At 57.3% G+C, this 20,757-nt stretch overlaps 3 protein-coding genes across 5 annotated transcripts in view; 2 read left to right on the top strand and 1 right to left on the bottom strand.

Annotated features, from left to right (window-relative positions):
* Nucleotides 1-3,056, top strand: part of Prap1 (proline-rich acidic protein 1) — a 5,262-nt gene extending 2,206 nt beyond the window's left edge. The window contains exons 2-6 of the mRNA XM_013035490.1: nt 54-138; nt 872-921; nt 1,804-1,907; nt 2,002-2,210; nt 2,865-3,056. Of these exons, the coding sequence (XP_012890944.1) occupies nt 54-138; nt 872-921; nt 1,804-1,907; nt 2,002-2,210; nt 2,865-3,056 (640 nt within the window). The remainder of the gene's footprint in view (nt 1-53; nt 139-871; nt 922-1,803; nt 1,908-2,001; nt 2,211-2,864) is intronic.
* A 2,676-nt stretch (nt 3,057-5,732) lies between these two features.
* Nucleotides 5,733-11,849, bottom strand: Fuom (fucose mutarotase). 3 transcript variants are annotated; one of them, XM_013035481.1, is made up of 6 exons: nt 11,422-11,849; nt 8,801-8,869; nt 8,571-8,641; nt 6,790-6,888; nt 6,199-6,272; nt 5,733-6,026 (listed from the first exon to the last, which is right to left on the bottom strand). In XM_013035481.1, the coding sequence occupies exons 1-6, from the start codon at nt 11,444-11,446 to the stop codon at nt 5,933-5,935; spliced, it is 432 nt and encodes a 143-aa protein (XP_012890935.1). In that variant the 5' UTR covers nt 11,447-11,849; the 3' UTR covers nt 5,733-5,932. The 3 variants fall into 3 exon arrangements, with proteins under 3 accessions (XP_012890935.1, XP_012890933.1, XP_012890934.1); XM_013035479.1 differs by lacking the exon at nt 11,422-11,849 and adding an exon at nt 10,195-10,282; XM_013035480.1 differs by lacking the exon at nt 11,422-11,849 and adding an exon at nt 10,195-10,282 and having other exon boundaries at nt 5,733-5,979.
* A 6,263-nt stretch (nt 11,850-18,112) lies between these two features.
* Nucleotides 18,113-20,757, top strand: part of Paox (polyamine oxidase (exo-N4-amino)) — a 19,699-nt gene continuing 17,054 nt past the window's right edge. Inside the window, exons 1-2 of the mRNA XM_013035489.1 lie at nt 18,113-18,157; nt 18,334-18,379. Of these exons, the coding sequence (XP_012890943.1) occupies nt 18,113-18,157; nt 18,334-18,379 (91 nt within the window). The remainder of the gene's footprint in view (nt 18,158-18,333; nt 18,380-20,757) is intronic.

Below are 20,757 nucleotides of genomic sequence, written 5' to 3'. Positions count from 1 at the left end.
CCCAGGGAGGGGGCGTGGCCTCCGGGCCCCCCTCCCCCCCCTCCCCCCCCCAGCGGAGGCTGTGTGCTGGGCCTCTGCTGCCCTGTGCTGAGAGGCTGTGCTGGACAGGGAAGGGCCTGTCACGGTCAGCTCCTCAGGGTAAGCCTGGGAGGGGTGAGGACGCAGAGGTCAGCTGTCCACGGCCTCCACGGCTCTCCACGGCCTCCACATCCCTCCCCTCCACGGCCTCCACAGCCTCCACGGCCTCCACGGCCTCCACGGCTCTCCACGGCTCTCCACGGCCTCCATGGCTCTCCACAGCCTCCACGGCCTCCACGGCTCTCCACAGCCTCCACGGCCTCCACGGCCCTCCATGGCCTCCACGGCCTCCATGGCCTCCACAGCTCTCCACAGCCTCCACGGCCTCCACGGCCCTCCATGGCCTCCACAGCTCTCCACAGCCTCCACGGCCCTCCACGGCCCTCCATGGCCTCCACGGCCCTCCATGGCCTCCACGGCCCTCCATGGCCTCCACAGCCTCTGCAGCCTCCACGGCCCTTCGTGGCCCTCCTGAGCTGTACTCTTTGCTTCCACCCTGTCTGCTTTGTTCCCCAGGGGGCGGGCTCCGCCCAGTGCAGCCAGACTAGTGCTCAGGGCTCAGTAGGGTGCAGAGCCCAGGGCTGTGCCGGGAGCTGGGCGGCCTCCCCCGTGCAGCCTCCGGGCTTTGCCCCACACACCATGCTGCACAAGGCGCTCCTTACCCTCCTGGATGTGCACAGGTGGAGCCAAAGCCCGACCCTTAGCCCGGGGTGAGCTTGGGAGCTGTCTCTCCCTGGGTGACCTCTAACCCGTGCTCCTGCGGGTGGACTCACACCTGTGCCTCACCCTCCAGGACTCCAAGACCAGAGGTACACTCGGGGCAGCCCAGCCAGACACGGAGAAGTAAGTGCCTCAGACCGTTCTGCTCCTCCTCCAAAGCGTCAGGCCCACCTTGTACCTGCAGCCGGGCCCGGGTGCGGGAGAGCAGCCCTGCCTAGGACTTTCCGGCGGCTGATGCTTGGGCCCTGGATGCCTGAGACCAGCCCAGGAGCAGTCACCTGGGTCCCGTTCCCTCCCCTCCCCTCCCCCTCCAGCCAGGAGCAGTCACCTGGGTCCCGTCCCCTCCCCTCCCCTCCCCCTCCAGCCAGGAGCAGTCACCTGGGTCCCGGCCCCTCCCCTCCCCTCCCCCTCCAGCCAGGAGCAGTCACCTGGGTCCCGACCCCTCCCCTCCCCTCCCCTCCCCCTCCAGCCAGGAGCAGTCACCTGGGTCCCGGCCCCTCCCCTCCCCTCCCCCTCCAGCCAGGAGCAGTCACCTGGGTCCCGGCTCCTCCCCCCACTCCATCTCCTTGGCAGCCACTGGTGGGCCATCTGGGCACAGCACAGGTTCTTGTCCTTAAGAATCCTGCTGTGAAGCCGGCACCGGTGGCTCACACCGGTCATCCTAGTTACTCAGGAGACTGAGAGCTGAGGATCACAGTTCAAAGCCAGCCTGGGCAGGAAAGTCCCTGAGACTAGCTCCAAGAAATCACCAGAAAACCAGAAGTGGCGCTGTGGTTCAAGTGGCAGAGTGCTCGCCTTGAGCAGAAGAGCTGAGGAGCAGCACCAGGCCCAGAGTTCAAGCCCCAGCCCGTCTTGCGCCCCAGGGGCAGAGCTCCCGGAAGGCCTGTCTGGGCACGGGGCAGGTGTTGGCTGGCAGGCTGCACTGACTTCCTGACAGGGGGCGCCCCCCTGGGGCTGCCTAGTCCACCTCCCACCTGCGCACGGACCTGACCAGCTGTGTTGCAGGGCCTGGGGCGCCCAAGCCGTGGAGACTCACGAGGATGACCCACTGGGGAGCCTGCACCCTGAGCCCGTCGGGACGCCGGCAGAGGAGCCGCTGCCAGGCCTGGGTGGGTTGAGGCCACCCCAGAAGGACCAGGGACAAGGGGGGAGGGAAGGGGCTGGGAGGAAACTGAGGCCATACCTGCATTTACCTGTCTGCAGATGCCAAGGCCTGGGTGGAGATCAAGGACACCCTGGGCCCTCTTCGCCACCCCCAGCGAGGTCCTGAGCCTGATCTTGACAGCCTGTACCACCCCGTCGGCCCTCCTCGCCGCCCCCAGCGAGGTCCTGAGCCTGATCTTGACAGCCTGTGCCACCCCCCGTCGGCCCTCCTCGCCGCCCCCAGCGAGGTCCTGAGCCTGATCTTGACAGTCTGTGCCACCCCCTGTCGGAGGTCTAGGGAGGGGACGAGTCCCAGTCATAGGACAGTGTTGTCTGGAGGACCTAGACCACACCCGCCACCCTGGTGGAGGACCTAGACACACCCGCCACCCTGGTGGAGGAACTAGACACACCCGCCACCCTGGTGGCGGGGAGCTCCATAGGCACTAACCACCCTCCTGTCCCTGCCCACGGCCGAGGCCTCGGGCTTGATCGATGATCCTTCCCGGCCAGAAAAATAAACACCTGCAAACAGATGCACAGCCCGTGACCATCTACTAGACCAGCGGCTCAGGCCCAGCCTGCTCTGCAGGGAGGAGGGCTGCTTCCGCCCCCGAAGGGCTCCCGGGCTCCTCCGACCCCCGGGCTCACGGCAGCCTGTGGGGCTGGGTGGGCAATCAGCATGGGACCAGCCTCAGCAAGGAACGGCAGCCACCTCTCACGGAAGGGGCTGGAAGGGATGGGGACTGCGGCCGTGGGAGTCAAGTGGACAGGCACACATGTCCAGCAGGGACATCTGGCCGTTTTCAGGGCTCCTCGCTCTGCTCTCTGAGATGCAAGGCCTCCTGCTCAGGGTCACCTAGCACAAGCCAGGCCACCAGGTCACGTGGTGCACACTGGGTGCCTGGACTGTGCTCCCACAGTGGCAGCGAGGACGTGGCCCAGCCTTCGGGACAGAGCCACGACAGAGCGAGCACCCAGGAGGGGCCGTCGGCTCCCCATTCTGCTGTGCCAGCCGGCCGCGGCTGCCCGGTTTTGTCCCTGTGCTGGCACGTGCCTCAGGTGCCCTGCATTCTCCAGCACACCCCTCGCCCCCACTCAAGCGGCAGTTGTGAAGACTCCTGCACACCCTGACTTCAAGCCGCATAAACTAGGGGCCAGTGCCCCCGTGAGGTCACGCTCACGGTCATGTGGTACACCGCACCTGCTGTCCTGCCAGCGTGTGTGGGCAGGCGAGTCAACAGACCCCTGCCCCCAGCCCCGGCAGGGCATAGATAGGCATCCTGCCAGGCCTCAGGCAGCCCAGTCCCTGGGCACCGAGGCTCAGTCTCCCAGTGTTAACCGGACTTTGACACCGTGACAGATTCTCCCACAGGAACAACTTGGCTCCGTTTCAGAGGCCTTTGTCCATCCTGGCAGGGAGGCGGTGGTGACAGTGACCTCCGGCCTGATGGCTGGAAGCAGGGAAAGGAATGCGGGGTGCGGGCTTTCTTCTTTCCTTCACTTCACCCACCTGGACCCCAGTCCGTGGGATGGCCAGCTCCTCCCCAGGGCAAGTTTTCTTCCCTTAACCCTCCAGAAACTCCCTTAGAAACACACCCAGAGGCGTGATGTACTAATCTAGGCATTTCCCAATCCAAGTCTACGTCAACGTTAACGTCACCCTCCCTCCAATCACCCATACCGGGTCAGGGACAGCCAAGGAGCACTTACTAGAGTGATTCACATAGCCGTGGTCAGGAGCCAGCACCTTGAGCTCAGAGCCAGATGGGGTCAGACAGACAGACAGACAGACAGGCTGGGATGAAGACTGCACCAGTGTTAGGGGAGAGGAGCCAGGCCCCCCCACACTGGTGGGAATATGTATTAGCAAAGCTGAACAGTCTAAAGGTCTTTTTTTTCTTTCCTTTTCCTTTATTCCTTTTGCATCCCTTCTCTTTTCTTTTTTGAGTCAGGGTCTTGCTATGCAGCCGACACTAGTCCTGAACTTGCAATCTCCCTGCCTCTACCTCCCTAGTGTTGTGACTACAAGCGTACACCACCACCCTGGGCCAACTAAGCTTCATGAGACTACCATATGGCCTAGCCCTTTTCCTAGGCAGGGCCCCAAAGCAACAGAGCACATGTCCAGACAGACTAGTCTGTGAAGGCTACCACTCAGACATACGACATTACTGGCACACACAACATGTACAAATCCCATAGCAACTGTCCGAAAGCCAAGTGCTGCCTGACTCAATTCACCTAAAATCCTAGCTGTGCCAAGGAAGCCGGTGTTAGACAGCAGACCCCTGCTCCTGTGGGGTGAGCTCCCAGGTGCACACTGTGTGTACAATGTGCACACCTGACGATGTGCCAAACCTCAACAAAGCTGTCCGAAGTCCAAGTATGGCAAGCGGTGATTGTTGGGTCAGAAGCTGGCCATGGGCCAGTGGGTCACGAGTGCAGAGCGAGCGGGGGAGGCCGGGGTTGCAGGCGGGGAGGGGGTTGTGGGCAGGGGGGGAGGAGTTGCGGACGGGGGGAGGCCGGGGTCGCGGGTGCAGAGCGAGAGGGGGGCGCGTCCCGCTGTGAGGAGGAGCAGACAGGAAGGACCACACGCCACAACGCCTTGCCAGCCCCGCACCAAATCCGTCATGGCTTCCTTGTGATGCTGTCGTATGGCTTGGTAGCCTGTGTTTCTCCCTTCCCCCCCACTCCCCCCTCGCCCCCCCCGCCCCGCTCCGAGCAAGCCCTTGGCCAAAAAAAATTTTTTACTCACATGCCCTCCCCTCCCTGCCTCCTAGAAGACTAAAAGCCTTCCAAAGTACCAGCTCCATCTCTCTTCCATTTTCTTCCATGGTTGAAGACAGGGAGAGGGACAGGAGCCTGGAAAGGCCTTTGCCTCTGGACAGGCCTCAAGACCCACTCCAAGCATCTTATGGTGTGGCAATGCCATTCCTGACCCTCCTCCGCCACCCACCTTCAAGCCACCCTTGTAGCTTGCTGATCTTCTGCCTGGAGCTGAGCACCAGGCTGACCTCACATCCTTTATGTCCCAGGACAACAGAGGCTTCAAACAAGAAGCATCTGACTTCACCCCTGGATAGTCCTGGCCATTTATGCATCTGCAGTGGGCACTCAATCTGCCACACACGGGGACACTGGGCACTGGTGGCTCGTGCATGTAATCCTAGGTTCCTGCCAGACCAGGCAGGAAAATCGATGAGACTCGTTTCTCCAATTAACCACAAAAAAGCCAGGTGTGGAGTGGGAGCATAAGTGGGAGAACACTAGCCTTAAGGGAAAAAACAAAACTGAAAAACAAAAACCTCAGGGACAGTGCTTAGGCCCTGAGTTCAGGCTCTAGGACTGGCACACACATATCCACATACAGAGGGGGAGGGCACACTGGCACACTCAGGCCTGTGGTCCTACAGCAGGGTGACTGGCACCCAATGTCATCTGCAAATTCCAGCAATCCTTCCTCCCCAAGCATCATGCCGGGCCTGTACCTGCTCTCCTGCTTGAGGATGAGGAGCAACCCTGGCCAACACGAGCTCTCCCCACACTCAAGCCGCCAGTATCCAGTGCACCCCACCTGACCCCAGCCCCAGCCCTCTGCCCGGCACCCAGGTCCTTCCCAGCCAGAGCCTCCTGCCCACTTCCCAGGTCTTTGCTGAGCCCCAGCCCTCTGACCAGCTCCCAGGTCCTCATCCGTTTCCAAGATCCAGCACACCACAGACCCACGCTTCACTTCCCATGCGGGAATGAGTCCCTAAGGATTCATCAGGATTCAACAGGCCTGGGTGAGAGAAGGTTGAAAGTGGCTCATTTTAACATCATTTTTCACATGGGGAGAATCTGTCTGGTCGGTGAGGGGCGTCCAAGGCTTGCCAGTTCCTGCGGCCCTGGGAGGGGTCCGAGGCCTGGTGAATCACGGGGAAGTCACCGGTCAGGTGTTGTCACTTCTGGGTGCACAGTGGCCACCGCCAGGCCTACATCGGGGTGGGGGTCAGCGTCCCCTTCTTGAGGATGATGTTTCCGTAGAGGGCTGTCTCCCTGCAGGAGGACTGTGCTGGCCAGCGTGCTGAGACCCTGGCCCTGCCCTTTGGGGACAGAGATCCAGACACCAGCCACTCAGGGAAACAAGGACCCCACAGTCCAAGTCCTTCCTGCTTTTCATAGGACCCCACGTCTCCTCTAAGCAGAGTGGAATGGGGGGGCAGAGGGAGGCTTCCAGAGTGGAGTACCCAAGCCAGCTGCACGCAGCCAACTCACCCCGTTGCAACAACCGCAAAAGCCTTCTTTGCTCGTTCATAAAACTCAAACCTCTCTATTCTCATCAAGGCTTTCTGGAAGATAAAACCACACAGTTGGAAGGACCCTGCCTAGAAGGCCCGGACAGGCTGAGTCCCAGGCAGGTGGTGGTGCTGGAAGAGGGGCCCTCTAGGCCTCACTCTTGGGTACAGGGCTCTCAAAGACACCAACCTGTGACTCAGACCTGGTGAATGCGTGTGCACCTATCATGTCCCTGTTCAGGGTCCTGTGGTTGAAAGGTGTCTCCTGGGTTGGCATCTCCTGCCAGGGGCCACTCAGCGACCTCTCAGCCCCCCAGTCCCTCCAAACTACCCTGGGGCCAAAGGGAGGGAAGTGAGGCCCCCTGGTTCAACCCAGGGTCCTGGGAGGAGGTGGGCAGTTCTGGGGAATAGGAGGTGGCCCAGGCCCACTTCTGCCTGTGAGCAGGGACCTGGCAGTCCCGGGGCTCCTCTCCCTTGTTTTACTCTTTCTGATCCTTCTGGAGACAGAAGCTTCCTGCCTCCCCCCCCCCCCCCCCCCACTTCCCCACAGCATTCCAGCCTGCAAGCTCACAGTGCATCCAGCCCTGAGCAGAAGGAGCTCATAATCTTCCCACACTGGAGTCTTCAGGCCCCTCTGCTTGTCGCTTGGCACGAGTTCCATGACAGCAGCCTAGGAGACAGGGGTCAGCACATCAGCGCTGGATAGCTCCAGAGCTCTCCTGGAGGCAGGGAGGGGCCCCTATGGGGTCATGCGCACCCCCCCCCAGCAAGTGGTCAGAGGCCCTGCCCTGCCTGTGGGGTTCTGGAGCCTACCTGTGAGGTTCTGGAGCCTGCCTGTGAGTTTCTGGGGATCCTGCCTGTGAGGTTCTGGAGCCTGCCTGTGAGGTTCTGGAGCCTGCCTGTGAGGTTCTGGGGCTCTGCTTGTGAGGTTCTGGGGTCCTGCCTGTGGGGTTCTGGGGAGCTCCTGCCTGTGAGGTTCTGGAGCCTGCCTGTGAGGTTCTGGAGCCTGCCTGTGAGGTTCTGGGGCTCTGCTTGTGAGGTTCTGGGGTCCTGCCTGTGGGGTTCTGGGGAGCTTGCCTGTGAAGTTCTAGAGCCCTGCTTGTGGGGTTCTGGGGATCCTGCCTGTGAGGTTCTGGGGATCCTGCCTGTGAGGTTCTAGAGCCTGCCTGTGAGGTTCTGGGGATCCTGCCTGTGAGGTTCTAGAGCCTGCCTGTGAGGTTCTGGAGCCTGCCTGTGATGTTCTGGGGCTCTGCTTGTGAGGTTCTAGAGCCTGCCTGTGAGGTTCTGGGGTCCTGCCTGTGGGGTTCTGGGGAGCCTGCCTGTGAGGTTCTAGAGCCCTGCTTGTGGGGTTCTGGGGAGCCTGCCTGTGAGGTTCTGGGGAGCCTGCCCGTGAGGTTCTGGAGCCTGCCCGTGAGGTTCTGGAGCCTGCCCATGAGGTTTTGGAACCTGCCTGTGGGGTTCTGGGGAGCCTGCCTGTGAGGTTCTGGGGAGCCTGCCTGTGGGGTTCTGGAGCCTGCCTGTGAGGTTCTGGGGTCCTGCCTGTGGGGTTCTGGGGCCCTGCCTGTAAGGTTCTGGGGCCCTGCCTGTGGGGTTCTGGGGCCCTGCCTGTGGGGTTCTGGGGAGCCTGCCTGTGGGGTTCTGGAGCCTGCCTGTGAGGTTCTGGGGTCCTGCCTGTGGGGTTCTGGGGCCCTGCCTGTGAGGTTCTGGAGCCTGCCTGTGGGGTTCTGGGGCCCTGCCTGTAAGGTTCTAGAGCCTGCCTGTGGGGTTCTGGAGCCCTGCCTGTGGGGTTCTGGGGCCCTGCCTGTGAGGTTCTGGAGCCTGCCTGTGGGGTTCTGGGGCCCTGCCTGTGAGGTTCTGGAGCCTGCCTGTGGGGTCTGGGCAGCCTGCCTGTGAGGTTCTAGAGCCTGCCTGTGAGGTTCTAGAACCTTCCTGTGAGGTTCTAGAGCCTGCTTGTGTGGTTCTGGGGAGCTTGCCTGTGAAGTTCTAGAGCCTGCCTGTGGGGTTCTGGGGCCCTGCCTGTGAGGTTCTAGAGCCTGCCTGTGAGGCTCTAGAACCTTCCTGTGAGGTTCTAGAGCCTGCTTGTGTGGTTCTGGGGAGCTTGCCTGTGAAGTTCTAGAGCCTGCCTGTGGGGTTCTGGGGAGCCTGCCTGTGGGGTTCTGGGGAGCCTGCCTGTGAGGTTCTGGGGAGCTTGCCTGTGAGATTCTAGAGCCCTGCCTGTGGGGTTCTGGGGAGCCTGCCTGTGAGGTTCTAGAGCCTGCCTGTGTGGTTCTGGGGCCCTGCCTGTGAGGTTCTAGAGCCTGCCTGTGGGGTTCTGGGGAGCCTGCCTGTGGGGTGCAGGCTCCAGGACCTCACCGGGCTTTCCACATAGGTGTCCAGAGGCAGCAGCTTCAGCACAGCTTCCAGGAGGACCGGGATGCCCAGGCCTAGGAGATCAAAGCTGGGGTCAGACCTCTGCCTCCCCACAGCCTGCCATTCTTCTGAGTCTTGGGACTCAGTGAGAGGCCAAAGAGCTGTTGGGGATGAGGACAGAGAAGAAGTCATAGGAAAAAGACCAGTGCCAACCTGAGCCCAGCCTTGCTCACCGTCTGCGCGGATCTCCACAGGCCCACACTGACAGATGGAGGAGGTGGGGAAGTTAGCATCTGCAAGAACTGAAGACAGAGGGCCAGGCCCGGTCAGTGGCACACCTTCTCTGCAGCCCGCCCCCCCAGGTGGCCACACACCTGGCAGTAGGGGTGGCTGTCGGTGTGCATGGGCTGTGGTCCCCTTTCAGAGCCAGCGGGTAGGAAAGACGGGGAAGGAGGGACAGGAACAGTGAACAGTCTCACCGAGTTTCCTGTAGCCCAGCCTGCCCCAGGGCCAGTGGCCCCCAAAGGGAGAAACCAGCACCCCTCTTAGTTGCAGTCAGCCACTGGCTGTGGGGCCCTTTAGGCGCATTCTAAGTGTAAGGTCCGCTCCTGGATGGCGAGCAGACTCCACCCTCCTCGCAGCGAAGTCTCCGCCCAGTACCTGCGTTACCTAGGCAACTGGTACACCTGGAAGAGGTCACAACTGCATCCGCTGAGGTCACATCTGGATTCGATGTGGCCACACCTTTCTCCCCGCCTATCCTAGATAAGGCCTAGCCCGGGCCCCATGCTCTCTTTCCCAGGTCTTTTCCCAGCCGAGTGGCGGGCCAACATGGCCTGGTGCCAGCCGGAACGCTGAATAAACAACCCCTTACCTGAATACCACATGCGTGGTGTGGTTCTTACACAGCTACCGCTTTTTAAAAACCTAACACCAAGGGGTGGTCTGTGTTAGGTATTTAATAGGTAGCCGGTAAAGAGAACACCACGTGCTGTTCAGGCAGGAAGAGAAGTTTATTCTACGTGGCTTGCCCTGGCCAGGAAAGGTAAGACCACGTGGACTAAGGGGTGGGCTGAGGGCCAGCCTGGGTTAAGTAGGGAAGGGGAGGGGGGAGGGGGGCCAGGTGAGGGAAGGTGTGGCCACACTGGAGGCGGATGTGACCTTGGGGGCTGTGACCCTCCCCTGGTGTGTGTGTGTGGGGGGAAGATGGGGGGGGGGCTGCCCGGGATGTGATCTCCAGGTGTGCCAGTTACCTAGGTGGCACAGGTACTGGGCGGAGACAACTGAGAGAGGAATCTGCGTGCCTTCCCAGACTGGACCTTACAGTCTGGAGCTGAGAGAGGACACCTAGCCGTCGGCCCAGCTTTCTGCGGCAGCCATTGTCCCAGGACACCTAGGCTGGAGGGGCAGAACTTGCCAGGACAAAGCCTCGGCCTACGTCAACAGCCACCTCGTGGCTGGTGGGCAAACACAGAATGCGGTGGACCAGGGCCTGGGCTGGCCATAATTACAGGTGTGGGAGATGGCTTCCTGCTTGAGGGCGGGCGGCCTCCTCCTCCGTTTTGAACGAGAGCACCATTTTGGACTGTGCTCTGCCCCAGGCTCCTCTTCCCAACCCTGCACTCACCAATCTCATCGCCATGCCCCATCCGTGCCAGTGCAAACAGGAGCTCCGGGGACAGCGCCCGGGGGATGCCCTTGAGTGCCACCATGGCTGCAGGAAGGACGGGGGCGGGGCTGGGGGACGGCCCTCTGGGGGCGGGGCCAAGGGCTGACAGGTAATGCTCGGAGCCCTGTGGCGTGGGAAGGCGACACCACCGCAGCACTTGAAGATGTCCGCGCACTTGCTCCCCCTCCCCCCCCCCCCCCCCCCCCCCCCAGACACGGCCCTGGGAGGCCCACGGCCCCTCCCCCCACCCCGTCCCACACAGGGCAGCAGGCTTGGAGGATGGCTGGGGGCTGCACAGGAAGGGCTCCTGCCTCAGCGTCCTCATTTAGTACTGAACAAAGACAGACAAGGAGGGTTTCAGCTTCAAAAGTAAATAGAAGCCCAAACCCAAGTGGAGCCAGTGGCCAATTAGCTCAATGCTGGATGGGGTCTCCCTCCCTTCCTGAGGCAGCCTCCCCACACACCCTCTGAAGCGGGGGCAGGAACAAGCCCAGGTTTAGACATGGACAGGCAGGAGGCAGGAGGCTGGCAGAGGGCTGTCTGCGACGCCCTCAGGGAGGTGTGCTGTGGAGCCCTTTCCTGTGGTCAGCGATGGCTGACAGTCGGAGAGCTAGCATCCAGTAGGTGTCTCCAAACCCACTCAAAATCAAATGACAGAGGCAGACGCCCAGTGCACACAGAAAGTTACTAATGGGTTCTTCAAATTTTGTTTGTTCCGCTGGGCACTAAAATCTTTGGAAACCTCCTCTGCTCGCTTACTCAACTGTGGTCAGGAGTTTCCTTGTCCTGTGCTCACCCTGTATATTCAGCTGAGGCTGTACCTGCCTGAGGGGCCCCATTCTGCCCTGCCAAGTGCTGTAAAGAAGCGTGTGCACAAGGTCCTCGGCCTGTGTGCAGGGGAACTGAGAAGGCAGCACAGATCCTCCTGCCTGTGCTGACTTCCAGAGAAGACAGGCAAGCCTGGCAGACCGCAGAGCTGACCCCTGGCAGGCAAGCGCCACAGCAAGTGAGCTGCGCTGCAGCTGGACACAAGCGGTCATCCGAGACGCGCCCAGTCAGAGCTTGGCAAAGGTCAGTTCTCAGTGGGCGGTCATACCTTCTTCAGCTCAGGTCTGCCAGGCCGGGGTCTGCATGCTCTTGGCCCATGCCGGCCCAAAGCCAAAATATAATCCAGATTGCACACACCACCAAGTGGGAGTGTAAATGCCATCGGACAGTCACAGGCAGGTCTGTGTGAGGCTTCACCCGGGGAGAATGGTGCTGAGCGGCTCCCAGGTCAGGCCACGTGTTCTTTGCTTTGTCTGAGCCTTTGAGTGGGAGACCACACTAGTCTCTGTGGCCTTATCACAAACCCTAAGTTCTGTTGTATGTTGCCTCTCTCTGGCTTGATGTCAGCGTAGCAGTCACTTTGAGGGCACATACTGATGGGGTGCAGGTAGCGGTGGTTGAATTTCAGTGAGCCTATGGCTGCCATGTGGCTTGGGAGGTCTGGAGTCACAGCACCCTTTACCTTATCCTAGGGTTAGCACAGGCTCCAGGACCTGCGTGGATGCTCCTGACACTTGGGGCAGAACTGAGTTTGAATAGCACTGGTGTTCCTTAGACCTACTCTTACTACACAGCAGCCTAGGGCCAGCACTAAGCTCCTGCCATCTGAATCCACCCCAACAACCTCTCCTGCCACTTGTTTGGTCTCCCAAACTCAAGCAACAAATGGCAGCGAGCACTGAATCACTGCATGATCCTAACCGGGCACTTCCTCGCTGGGGCTTCTCTGTGCCTTGGGAGCCACAGGTGACTTGAGCACTGAGGGCTCCAGGTTATCTCAGGTTTGGTTCTAGCCTAGACTAGTGAATACGTATTCTTGTCTCAGGGGGAAGCAATCCCCCGTGGACCTCGAAGCCCTCCCTGGCCTGGCACTAACTGGAAGTGCTGTTGCATGGCAGAGGCTCCTAGACCTGGTTAAGATGGTGAAACATAATTGAGACTACTCAAACAGTCTACAGGGTTGGGGGCATGGCTCACCTGGTAAAGCACTTGCCTAGCAAATGGCTGGGTGACCGATTTCAAATTGTAGTACTACCAAAACCAACCAGAGACCAGACACAAGCACATGGCAGAATAGAAAGGACCACTGCAGAAGTGGGCTTGGGATGGGACGTGGGGAGCACGTGTGTACTGGGCATGGCAGAGCCACCTCACAGTTGCCGGCTGCTGTGGGAACACGGTATGAGGACGCTACTTCAGGATCATTTATAATGAGAACATCATTCATGTGCATCAGCACTGGGTGTGAACTCAAGGCCTCATGCTCTTGATCAGCTTTCTCACTTATAGCTGACACTCTACCACTTGAGCCATGCTTCTACTTCTGGCTTTTTGCTGGTTAACTGGGGATAAGAGTCTCAGATTTGCCAACTGGGGATGGCCTCAAACCTTTGGTCCTCAGATTTCAGCCTCCTCCTAGAGGATTAAAAAGAGGGCCTAACAGCTTTGAAGCACTTTAATCAGACAATTCTGTTCAAAATCAGCTGACAGAGCCCCTCCCCTGAACAGTCAGATGCACAGCTGCAGATGCAGCTGCCGCTGCTTCCCGCCCGACTCAGTGCCCAGAGACCATGGCTGCAAACACCGGTCCCTTGTGAAAACACCTCCAAGGCTCCTCAGCGGATTTGATTTGCAAGAAAGTACTCTGATCAGACCCAACATGATCAATTTTCCCTTCGGCATCAACGCAGCTGGCTACACAAGGGCTTGAGCAGAAGCCACAGCCCCACCCCCTGGCTGGGAGGCTACGGTGGCCACACTGCCCTTTAGGGGGATGATTTGTTTGCTTCTAAACAGGCAGGCTGCACTTTCTGGCTCTCAGTGGTCTCTGAAGTTGGCCTTCCTCTTCTCCACAAAGGCAGCCATGCCTTCTCGCCGGTCATCCTGGCAGAAGAAGGAAGAAGAGCAGAGGTGACATTCACGTCTTTCTGTCCAGCCCCACCACCTGCCCGAGGGCTGCTCCTGCTGCTGCCCCCGCCCTGGGGAGACGACTGCGCAGGGGCCTGCCCACCGCCCAGGCAGGAATCCGCACACAGGCTAGGACTAGAGATGGGGGTGACGGTCCCTCAGTAACCACACACACCAGCACCAGTAGAGTCAAGAGGCAGGGTTACAACTCTGCTCTGCACATGCCCCTTCTGTGGCTTAAGCACAAACTGCACTGTGAGCATACCCACGAGCCCAAAACTGTGTTTAAGCTTCTTTTTAACACACCTGGGCAGTATGATTTTCTAATAATAAAAGAAGCTTAATTATAACAGGCAACTAGGAGACAAGTTCCTTTAAGTTACTGGTAAGAATCATAGAAAATACTACTTGAAAGCATAAAATGAAAAAGGGGAGTTTTGACTCAAATGGTAGTGTGGGGCTGGGAAGGTGGCTCAGTGGTAGAGTGCTTGCTTGGCATGCATGAAGCCCTAGGTTCGAGTCCTCAGCACCACATATATAGAAAAAGCTGGAAGTGGTGCTATGGCTCAAGTGGTAGAGCACTAGCTTTGAGCTAGAGGGACAGCGTCCAAGCCCAGAGTTCAAGCCCCACGACCAACGCCTGCCTCCCTCACCCCCCAAAAAAGTAGAGCTCTAGCCCTTGAACAAATAAGCTTAAGGATAGTCCCCAAGTCCTGAGTTCAAGCCCCAGTATTGGCACACACACACACCAAGTTGGTGAGACTCCTCTTCAATCAATGGTGGGTGTGGTGGTATATACCTGTTATCTTAGCTACAGGGGAAGCACAAAGGCTAGGTGTAGTTTCATGGGGAGCACAACTGAGAGAAGCATAAATAGAAAATTGGAGCCTGGCGAGCCCATGCACAAAGAGCTACTCTTCCTCAAAAATGAAAAATGGAGGGGTCGGTGTGTTCAAGTGGTGGAAGGCTGCCTAGCGCGCAGGCCTTGAGTTCCATCCCTAGGATTGCCCAAAAGAAAGGGGGGTGAGGAGAAAGAAAGAAATAAGGGGGCTGGGAATATGGCTCAGTGGTAGAGTGCTTGCCTAGCATGCATGAAGCCCTGGGTTTGATTCCTCAGCACCACATTAGCAGAAAAAGCTGGAAATAGTGCTGTGGCTCAAGTGGTAGAGTGCTAGCCTTGAGCAAAAGAAGCTCAGGGACAGTGCCCAGTCCGAGTTCAAACCCCAAGACTGGAAAAAAAAAAGAACCACCATATTATCAAATTACAGCACTATGCGACACATTTGAACCACATTCTAAATAAATGGAGTGATTCAGGGAAAATACAGGTAAAATGAATATCTGTCTTCTTGTTTTCCAGAGTGTCTCAAGTTGCTCACTGATCCTCAACTCCTGAGCTCAAGCAATCCTCTCCTCTTAGCCTCTCAAGTACGAGGACTGCAAGCCCGCCATTGTACCCAGCTATGAACTGCACTTTAAAGAAAGGAGCAGCTGGCTTAAGGGTACAAGCACAGGGCATTTTTTTTTTGTTTTTTTTTGGGGTCCGGTCGTGGGGCCTGAACTCTGGGCCTGGGCGCTGTCCCTCAGCTCTTCAACTCAAAGCTAGCACTCTACCACTTGAGCCACAGTGCCATTTCTGGCTTTTTTCTTTTTGCTTATGTGGTGCTGAGGAATCAAACCCAGGGCCTCATGCATGCAAGGCAAGCGCTCTACAACTGAGCCACCTTCCCAGCCCAGCACAGGGTATTTTTGCAATACAAAATGACCTGAAAAGCTTTCTATTCTTTTAATTTCCATATATTCTACCTTTTAAATAAAATCAAGGCCACCAGCAGAGTAAGTCTGATCCAACTAGAAGGGAAACTAACAAGTTCTGACTAAAAGGAAGTGGCATCTACTGATTAAACCTGAAGGAAAACTCTCAGAAACTCCCAGAACTGGAATTCTCGAATTTCAAGCAGAATCTTGTTCACTCACAGTAGCGAAGGTTGAATAGAAGAGTTTCTTCTCCAATTTGTTTCCCTCTGTTAGTGTCATTTCAAAAGCTGAAAGAGAAACCTTACACTCACAAACTGGGATTCAGACTCTCAGAAGAGATCGCAGTGGTGGACCTTCTTGCTGCCCCTGACCCCTGGTGGCATGCCGAGGTCTGGCTTCCTCTGCAAAGGCCCCCTTGCTGGACACTTCTCTTCATTTTCAAATGCGTGGCCTCATCAGAGAAGGCCACATGAACAAAATGCTTTCCCAGGCTTCCAAAATGATGCCGGCAGTGGCTCAGGGTATTCACAGGGGAGAAATACCCAGAACTTGATAAAGGCAAAATGGCAAAATCTGCCCAGTTATAAGAATAGGAGCTGGCTGGGCGCCGGTGGCTCCTGCCTGCCATCCTAGCTACTCAGCAGGCTGAGATCTGAGGGTCGCAGTTCAAAGTCAGCCTGGGTAGGAAAGTCCGTGAGACTCTTATCTCCAGTAAACCACTAGAAAACCAGAAGTGGCGTTGCAGCTCAAGCAGTAGAGCACTTGCCTTGAGCTGAAGAGCTGAGGGACAGCGCCCAGGCCCAGAGTTCAAGCCCCCAGGACCAACCAAAAAAAAAAGAATAGCTGGCTGATGAAAAAAAAAAAAACACAGAAAATAGAAAAGGATAAAAACCAGAAGAGAATGGCCAGACAGAACCAAGTGTCATCTACTCGGGCCTCATCCTAGGCCTTTCTCTGTAGTGGAGGGCACACGGCAGTGCTTTCCCAACACCTAAGACGTGAGGCCGCCGGAGCCTGGGTCATGCAGGGGTGTTTGCCTGTGGATATCACGTGGCTGGTGCCCACAGGTCAGAGCATCCACCAAGGCTAGCGGCCACCAGGCTGGCACCACCAGGCTGGCGTCCCTCTTGAGGGGGACAGGGTCACAGGGCTGTGCAGCCTGCAGCCCAGTCTGGGTCTCGCTTCCTCTACAGGCAACACAGAGCAGCATCACAGTGGGATGCTAAATGCTGAATAAACCATTACACCCAGGCTCAAGCAGCGCTGAGGGAGGTCAAACAAGCTTCGCCCTTAGAGACAGCAGATGGCACCTGTAAATGCTTCTTGTGAGTTGTGCCACTTGGGGCCCCACACTGCAGACTCTCTACATACATCACAGCCTGTGGTAAGAAGAGAAACTACAATCCAGGTCCTGGGAGACTTGCTTTGCCACAAACTAGAGAACAGTGTGGCTTTCAGGGCAGGCCTTCCCTCCACTACACTGCCGTCCCCCCCGGCAGGCCTGGCCGTTTGGGGCCCTAGTACAAAAGGGTATTCGACATTTGACTAAGACCTGGAACTCGAAGGCAGAAATCACAATCTTGAGAATACTCCCATTTATGCCCGGGACAGGCCAAGGTGCAGACATTCAAGGCCTCACGACTCTGTCTTCAGGACAGACAGACTCTGTCTGGCGACCCTCCCCGCTTTTCCCCTACCTGCAGACCCCTACCTGCATTCACAGATTCTTTGGCCATGGCTGTTATAATTTTGGAATTGCTGGCAATTTTTTCTGCACACTGGATGGCCTCTTCAACTAGTGTTTCAACAGGAAAAACCTTGCTTACCAAACCTAAAACAGAAAATGAGAGTAACATGCAGCATAGTGCCAGCTCCATTTCTCCAACGGCTCGAGCTCTGAGTGCTAAACAAGGACAGGGACAGCTGGGCGGGGGTGGGGGCTGCTTCTCCACAGCCGCCACCTCTGATACACCAAGGCCAGAGGTGGGAACGAGGGCTGAGGTCCCAGTGACCCCCACTGCCCACGCTGGGGTGTGGGGAGGGGTAGGGCCTTATTGCTCTCTAACCGGGACACTTGCAGTTATTCTGTCTTAGTACTGTGTTTGTGGGCACAGAACCAGGGCGGCCAGGGGCAGGGGCAGCTGATGCAGTCCCCGAGGCTCCACCTGACTCCCACGGGCAGATGTGCCACCTGCTTGCTTTGCATCCTGGGCTGAGACCCGATCACCAGTAAGGACCATCTCCATTGCCAGGGACTTTCCAACTGCACGGGTGAGTCTCTGGGTACCTCCAGCACCTGCGGGAAGAAGGCTGTGGTCACAGCTACCCTGTGTCAAGGGAGGCTGAGAAGCAACTCAGTCACAGAGCATGCACTTATTCAGCACTCACAAAGCCCTGGAAGAAAGAGAAGAAAGGAAGAAAGAGAACGGTAGCCAGGCATAGGGACTCATACCTGTGAAACCTGGGGGAGGCCAAGATCAGGATTACAGTTTGAGGCCAGCCCAGGCCAAGTTTCCAAGCAACTGAAAGCGGGGCAAAAAGTTTGTAAGACCTGCTCGCAACAGAGGAAGCTGGGTGCGGTGGTGCATGCCTGTCATGCTAGCTATGGTGGGAGGCCCAGGCAAAAAGCAGGGCCTCAAAAACCAAACCCAAATGGGCTAGACAGATAATCCAAGTGTAAGCACAAGTAAGCACAACGCTCTGAGCTTACATGTCAGTAAAGAGGTATATCTCTCCCTAGAGAGAGAGAAAAAGAGGGAGGGAGAAAGAGAGAGAAAAAGGGGGAAGTCGGCGCTGGTGGCTCACGCCTGTAATCCTAGCTACTCAGGAGGCTGAAATCTGAGGATCGAGGTTCAAAGCCAGTCCGGGCAGGAAAGACCGTGAGACTCCTATCTCCAATAAACCACCAGAAAACCGGAAGTGGCGCTGTGGCTCAAGTGGTAGAGCGCTCGCCTTGAGCTGAAGAGCTGAGGGACAGTGCCCAGGCCCAGAGTTCAAGCCCCACGACCGACAAAAAAAAAAAAAAAAAAGAAAAAGGGGGAGAAAGAGGGAAAGAGAGAAAGGGAGAGAGTAAGAGGGAGAAGGAGGAGGGAAAGGGAATGGGAGAGAGTAAGAGAGAATGTGCTGTTGGCAAGCTCACAGGAACCAAAGATAAAGCTAAGTCATGCCCAGTTGGCAGGCGAGCAGAACCAAGGCAGCCAGCAAGAAGGTACTTCAGGACTAAGGTCCTGGTCTCAGTGGGGCCCGCAGATGCCTCTCTCCCCCCACAGTGTTCCAGGCCCAGGCATTCCTGCCCTCTCTGGGGCAGGTTCTGAACCTGTGTGCCAAGCTTTCTGCATGTGATCTGCGGCAGCAGAGGTCCTCTGAGCATGGTTCCCCACCAAGGAACTGGGCTACCAGCCTGCCAGGCCCACCAAGGAAGAGCCCAGCTGTAGACAGCATTGTTCTTTCCCAGGACTTTCCTTGACTCCCTGCTGTACCAAGCTCAGTGAGGTTGTGTGACCCACTGTGGCCAGTGATGTAAGGGTGGACAGGCTAGAGTCCCATATAACTCTCCCATTTCTGACTGACAGGGCTCTGCTGGAACCATGGATAGGAGAAAACCAGTGTGGCTATAAGCCAGCACCACTGCAGTGTGACACATCAGACACGGGGCCCATGTCATCGTGGGAGCTGGACACTGCCTGGCATTCCAGTGCGGTACTGAGCCTTCTCTTTCTCGTGTGGGTCTGCAGAGGGAGCACCGAGGTCAGTGCCTGAACCACCCATCTGGGCCTCTGGCTGGATGCAAGCCATGGGCCCCAAAGGACCTGAGGAGTGTGCACTGGAGCAGCCACGCTCTCACCTGGGATGGTTCCCAGCAGGATTTCTGGTTGTCCAAACTGGGCTTTTTCACCAGCGTAGATGATGTCACACATCATTGCAAGCTCACAGCCCCCACCAAGCTGCAGAACAAAGGTTGGCAGCAGGTAGGTTTTACATAGGAGCCCAGGCAGAAGCATTATTCTTACAGACTTTTCTATTAAAATGAAACTGGGCACAATAAAGATGAATCTAGTAGAATAAAGTTAACCACCAGAAAACCGAAGTGGCACTGTGGCTCAAGTGGTAGAGCACTCACTTTGAGCTGAAGAGCTGGGGGACAGCGCCCAGGCCCAGAGTTCAAGCCCCACAACAGATAATAAATATTCTAAGGCAAATACCGAGCTCTGCCGTGATGACTTCAAAGCAGCCACCGGGACAGGAAGGGCCCTGTGGGCCCACTTTATCATAGTGTAATTCCTTCCACAGCCCACAGGAGACCCTGAAGGGGACACTCACAGCAAAACCATTGACGGCAGCAATGACTGGCTTCTTCACGCGGGTGAGGTGGTCCCAGTGGCTCAGGAACTTGCTGGAGTAACAGTCCTGGAATGTCTGATTCTGCATTTCCTTGATATCAGCTCCAGCTAAAGGCACAAGAGGTTCCAGCTACCAGAGAACAGAGTCCAGCAGCCCTACAGACCCAAATCTACAGGCAGTTCTCAAGCGGATCGCGTATAGGGCTTAGGGGGAAGTAGGGAATAACCAACTTGCAGTCAGGCAACGCTGTAAAATGCCTGCTTGAATGAGGTCATGTAAAGGGGCCAAGCACAGGCAGGTGACAGATGGATGTCAGGTGGACAGAGAAGCAGGACTTGTCAGTCATGTAAGCTACCAGTAAGCACCTGAGTTGCTTTGGAACAAATGAGCATTCAGCTGTTCTTCCAAGAAGCTCACTTTACATGGGAATAAGTCCTCAGCCACACACTACCATTTTTAAAATGAGTCCTAGCCTTGAACTCAGAGCCTGGTTGCCGTCCCCAAGCTCCTTTAGCTCAAGGCCATCAATTTACCACTTGAGCTACCATGTCAGGCTTTCTCTGTGAATAAATGGTGATAACAGTCTTAGGGACTTTTCCTGCTCAAGTTGGCTCTTTGAGTCACGATCCTCGATCTCAGCCTCCTGGGTAGCTAGGATTACAAGTGCGGGCAGTCAGGGCCTGGCTAGAGACACCTCTCACTACTCCCCATGGCCCATGGGCTTGTCTCCCACACCCGCACCCCGGCATCCAGCGTACCAGCAAATGCCTTATCACTGCCAGTGAGCACAATGGCGCCCACCTCTGGGTCCTCCTCAAAGGCCTCCAGGGCCTGGTTGAGCTCCTCGATCAGGCCATTGCAGAGGGCGTTGAGCGCCTTGGGGCGGTTCAGCCGGATGAGTCCCACACTGCTATTCCTACCCCTTTTCTCTGTAACGATGTACTCAAAGTTGGCCCCTAGGACAAAAAGGCAAAAATGTTATCACACAGGCGTCAGAGGCCCAGGGTGCTGCCTTAACCCTGTGGCTTTGGCCTGTATCTCCTACCTCACTCACTGCTTTCACATCTGCATGTTAAAACCACCACCAGTATGCAACACAGCACTCTCTCTGTGCCATAGGCCAGCTCATCCCAGAACATGGTGAGAGGTCATGTGAGGTCATGAATAACACCCTGGCTATGCTGGGTGGGAGTGTGGTGGGAGGACAGAGGTAACAAACAGGTCATATGAGATGACAGCTAAAACCTAGAGTGGCATCCAGCTGACCCCGTAGACTTGGAGAGCCTGGCACAGCGTGTGTGTGGTGGGTGACTGGCAGCGTGAGTGCCCGTGTGTGTGTGTGTGTGGTTGACTGGCAGAGTACCTGTGTGTGTCTGGGGGGGGGTGTGTTGGGGTGTTGGTTGACTGGCAGAGTACCTGTGTCTGGGGGGGGGGGGTGTTGGTTGACTGGCAGAGTACCCGTGTGTG

The sequence above is a fragment of the Dipodomys ordii genome, unplaced genomic scaffold (assembly GCF_000151885.1).
Source record: "Dipodomys ordii isolate 6190 unplaced genomic scaffold, Dord_2.0 Scaffold213, whole genome shotgun sequence".
NCBI lineage: Eukaryota > Metazoa > Chordata > Mammalia > Rodentia > Heteromyidae > Dipodomys > Dipodomys ordii.
Note: the sequence above shows the minus strand (reverse complement) of the source record. Positions and strands in the feature narration are given on the sequence as shown.

What these genes read in the sequence shown, in the direction of transcription:
- Fuom (XM_013035479.1), bottom strand. Translation starts at nt 10,279, where the DNA reads ATGGTGGCACTCAAGGGCATCCCCCGGGCGCTGTCCCCGGAGCTCCTG. An exon ending in GGGGCATGGCGATGAGATTG is followed by an intron (nt 8,870 to 10,194) that starts GTGAGTGCAGGG and finishes CTCTGTCTTCAG; the next exon opens with TTCTTGCAGATGCTAACTTC. An exon ending in TGCTCAGGGCTGGATGCACT is followed by an intron (nt 6,273 to 6,789) that starts GTGAGCTTGCAG and finishes TTTATCTTCCAG; the next exon opens with AAAGCCTTGATGAGAATAGA.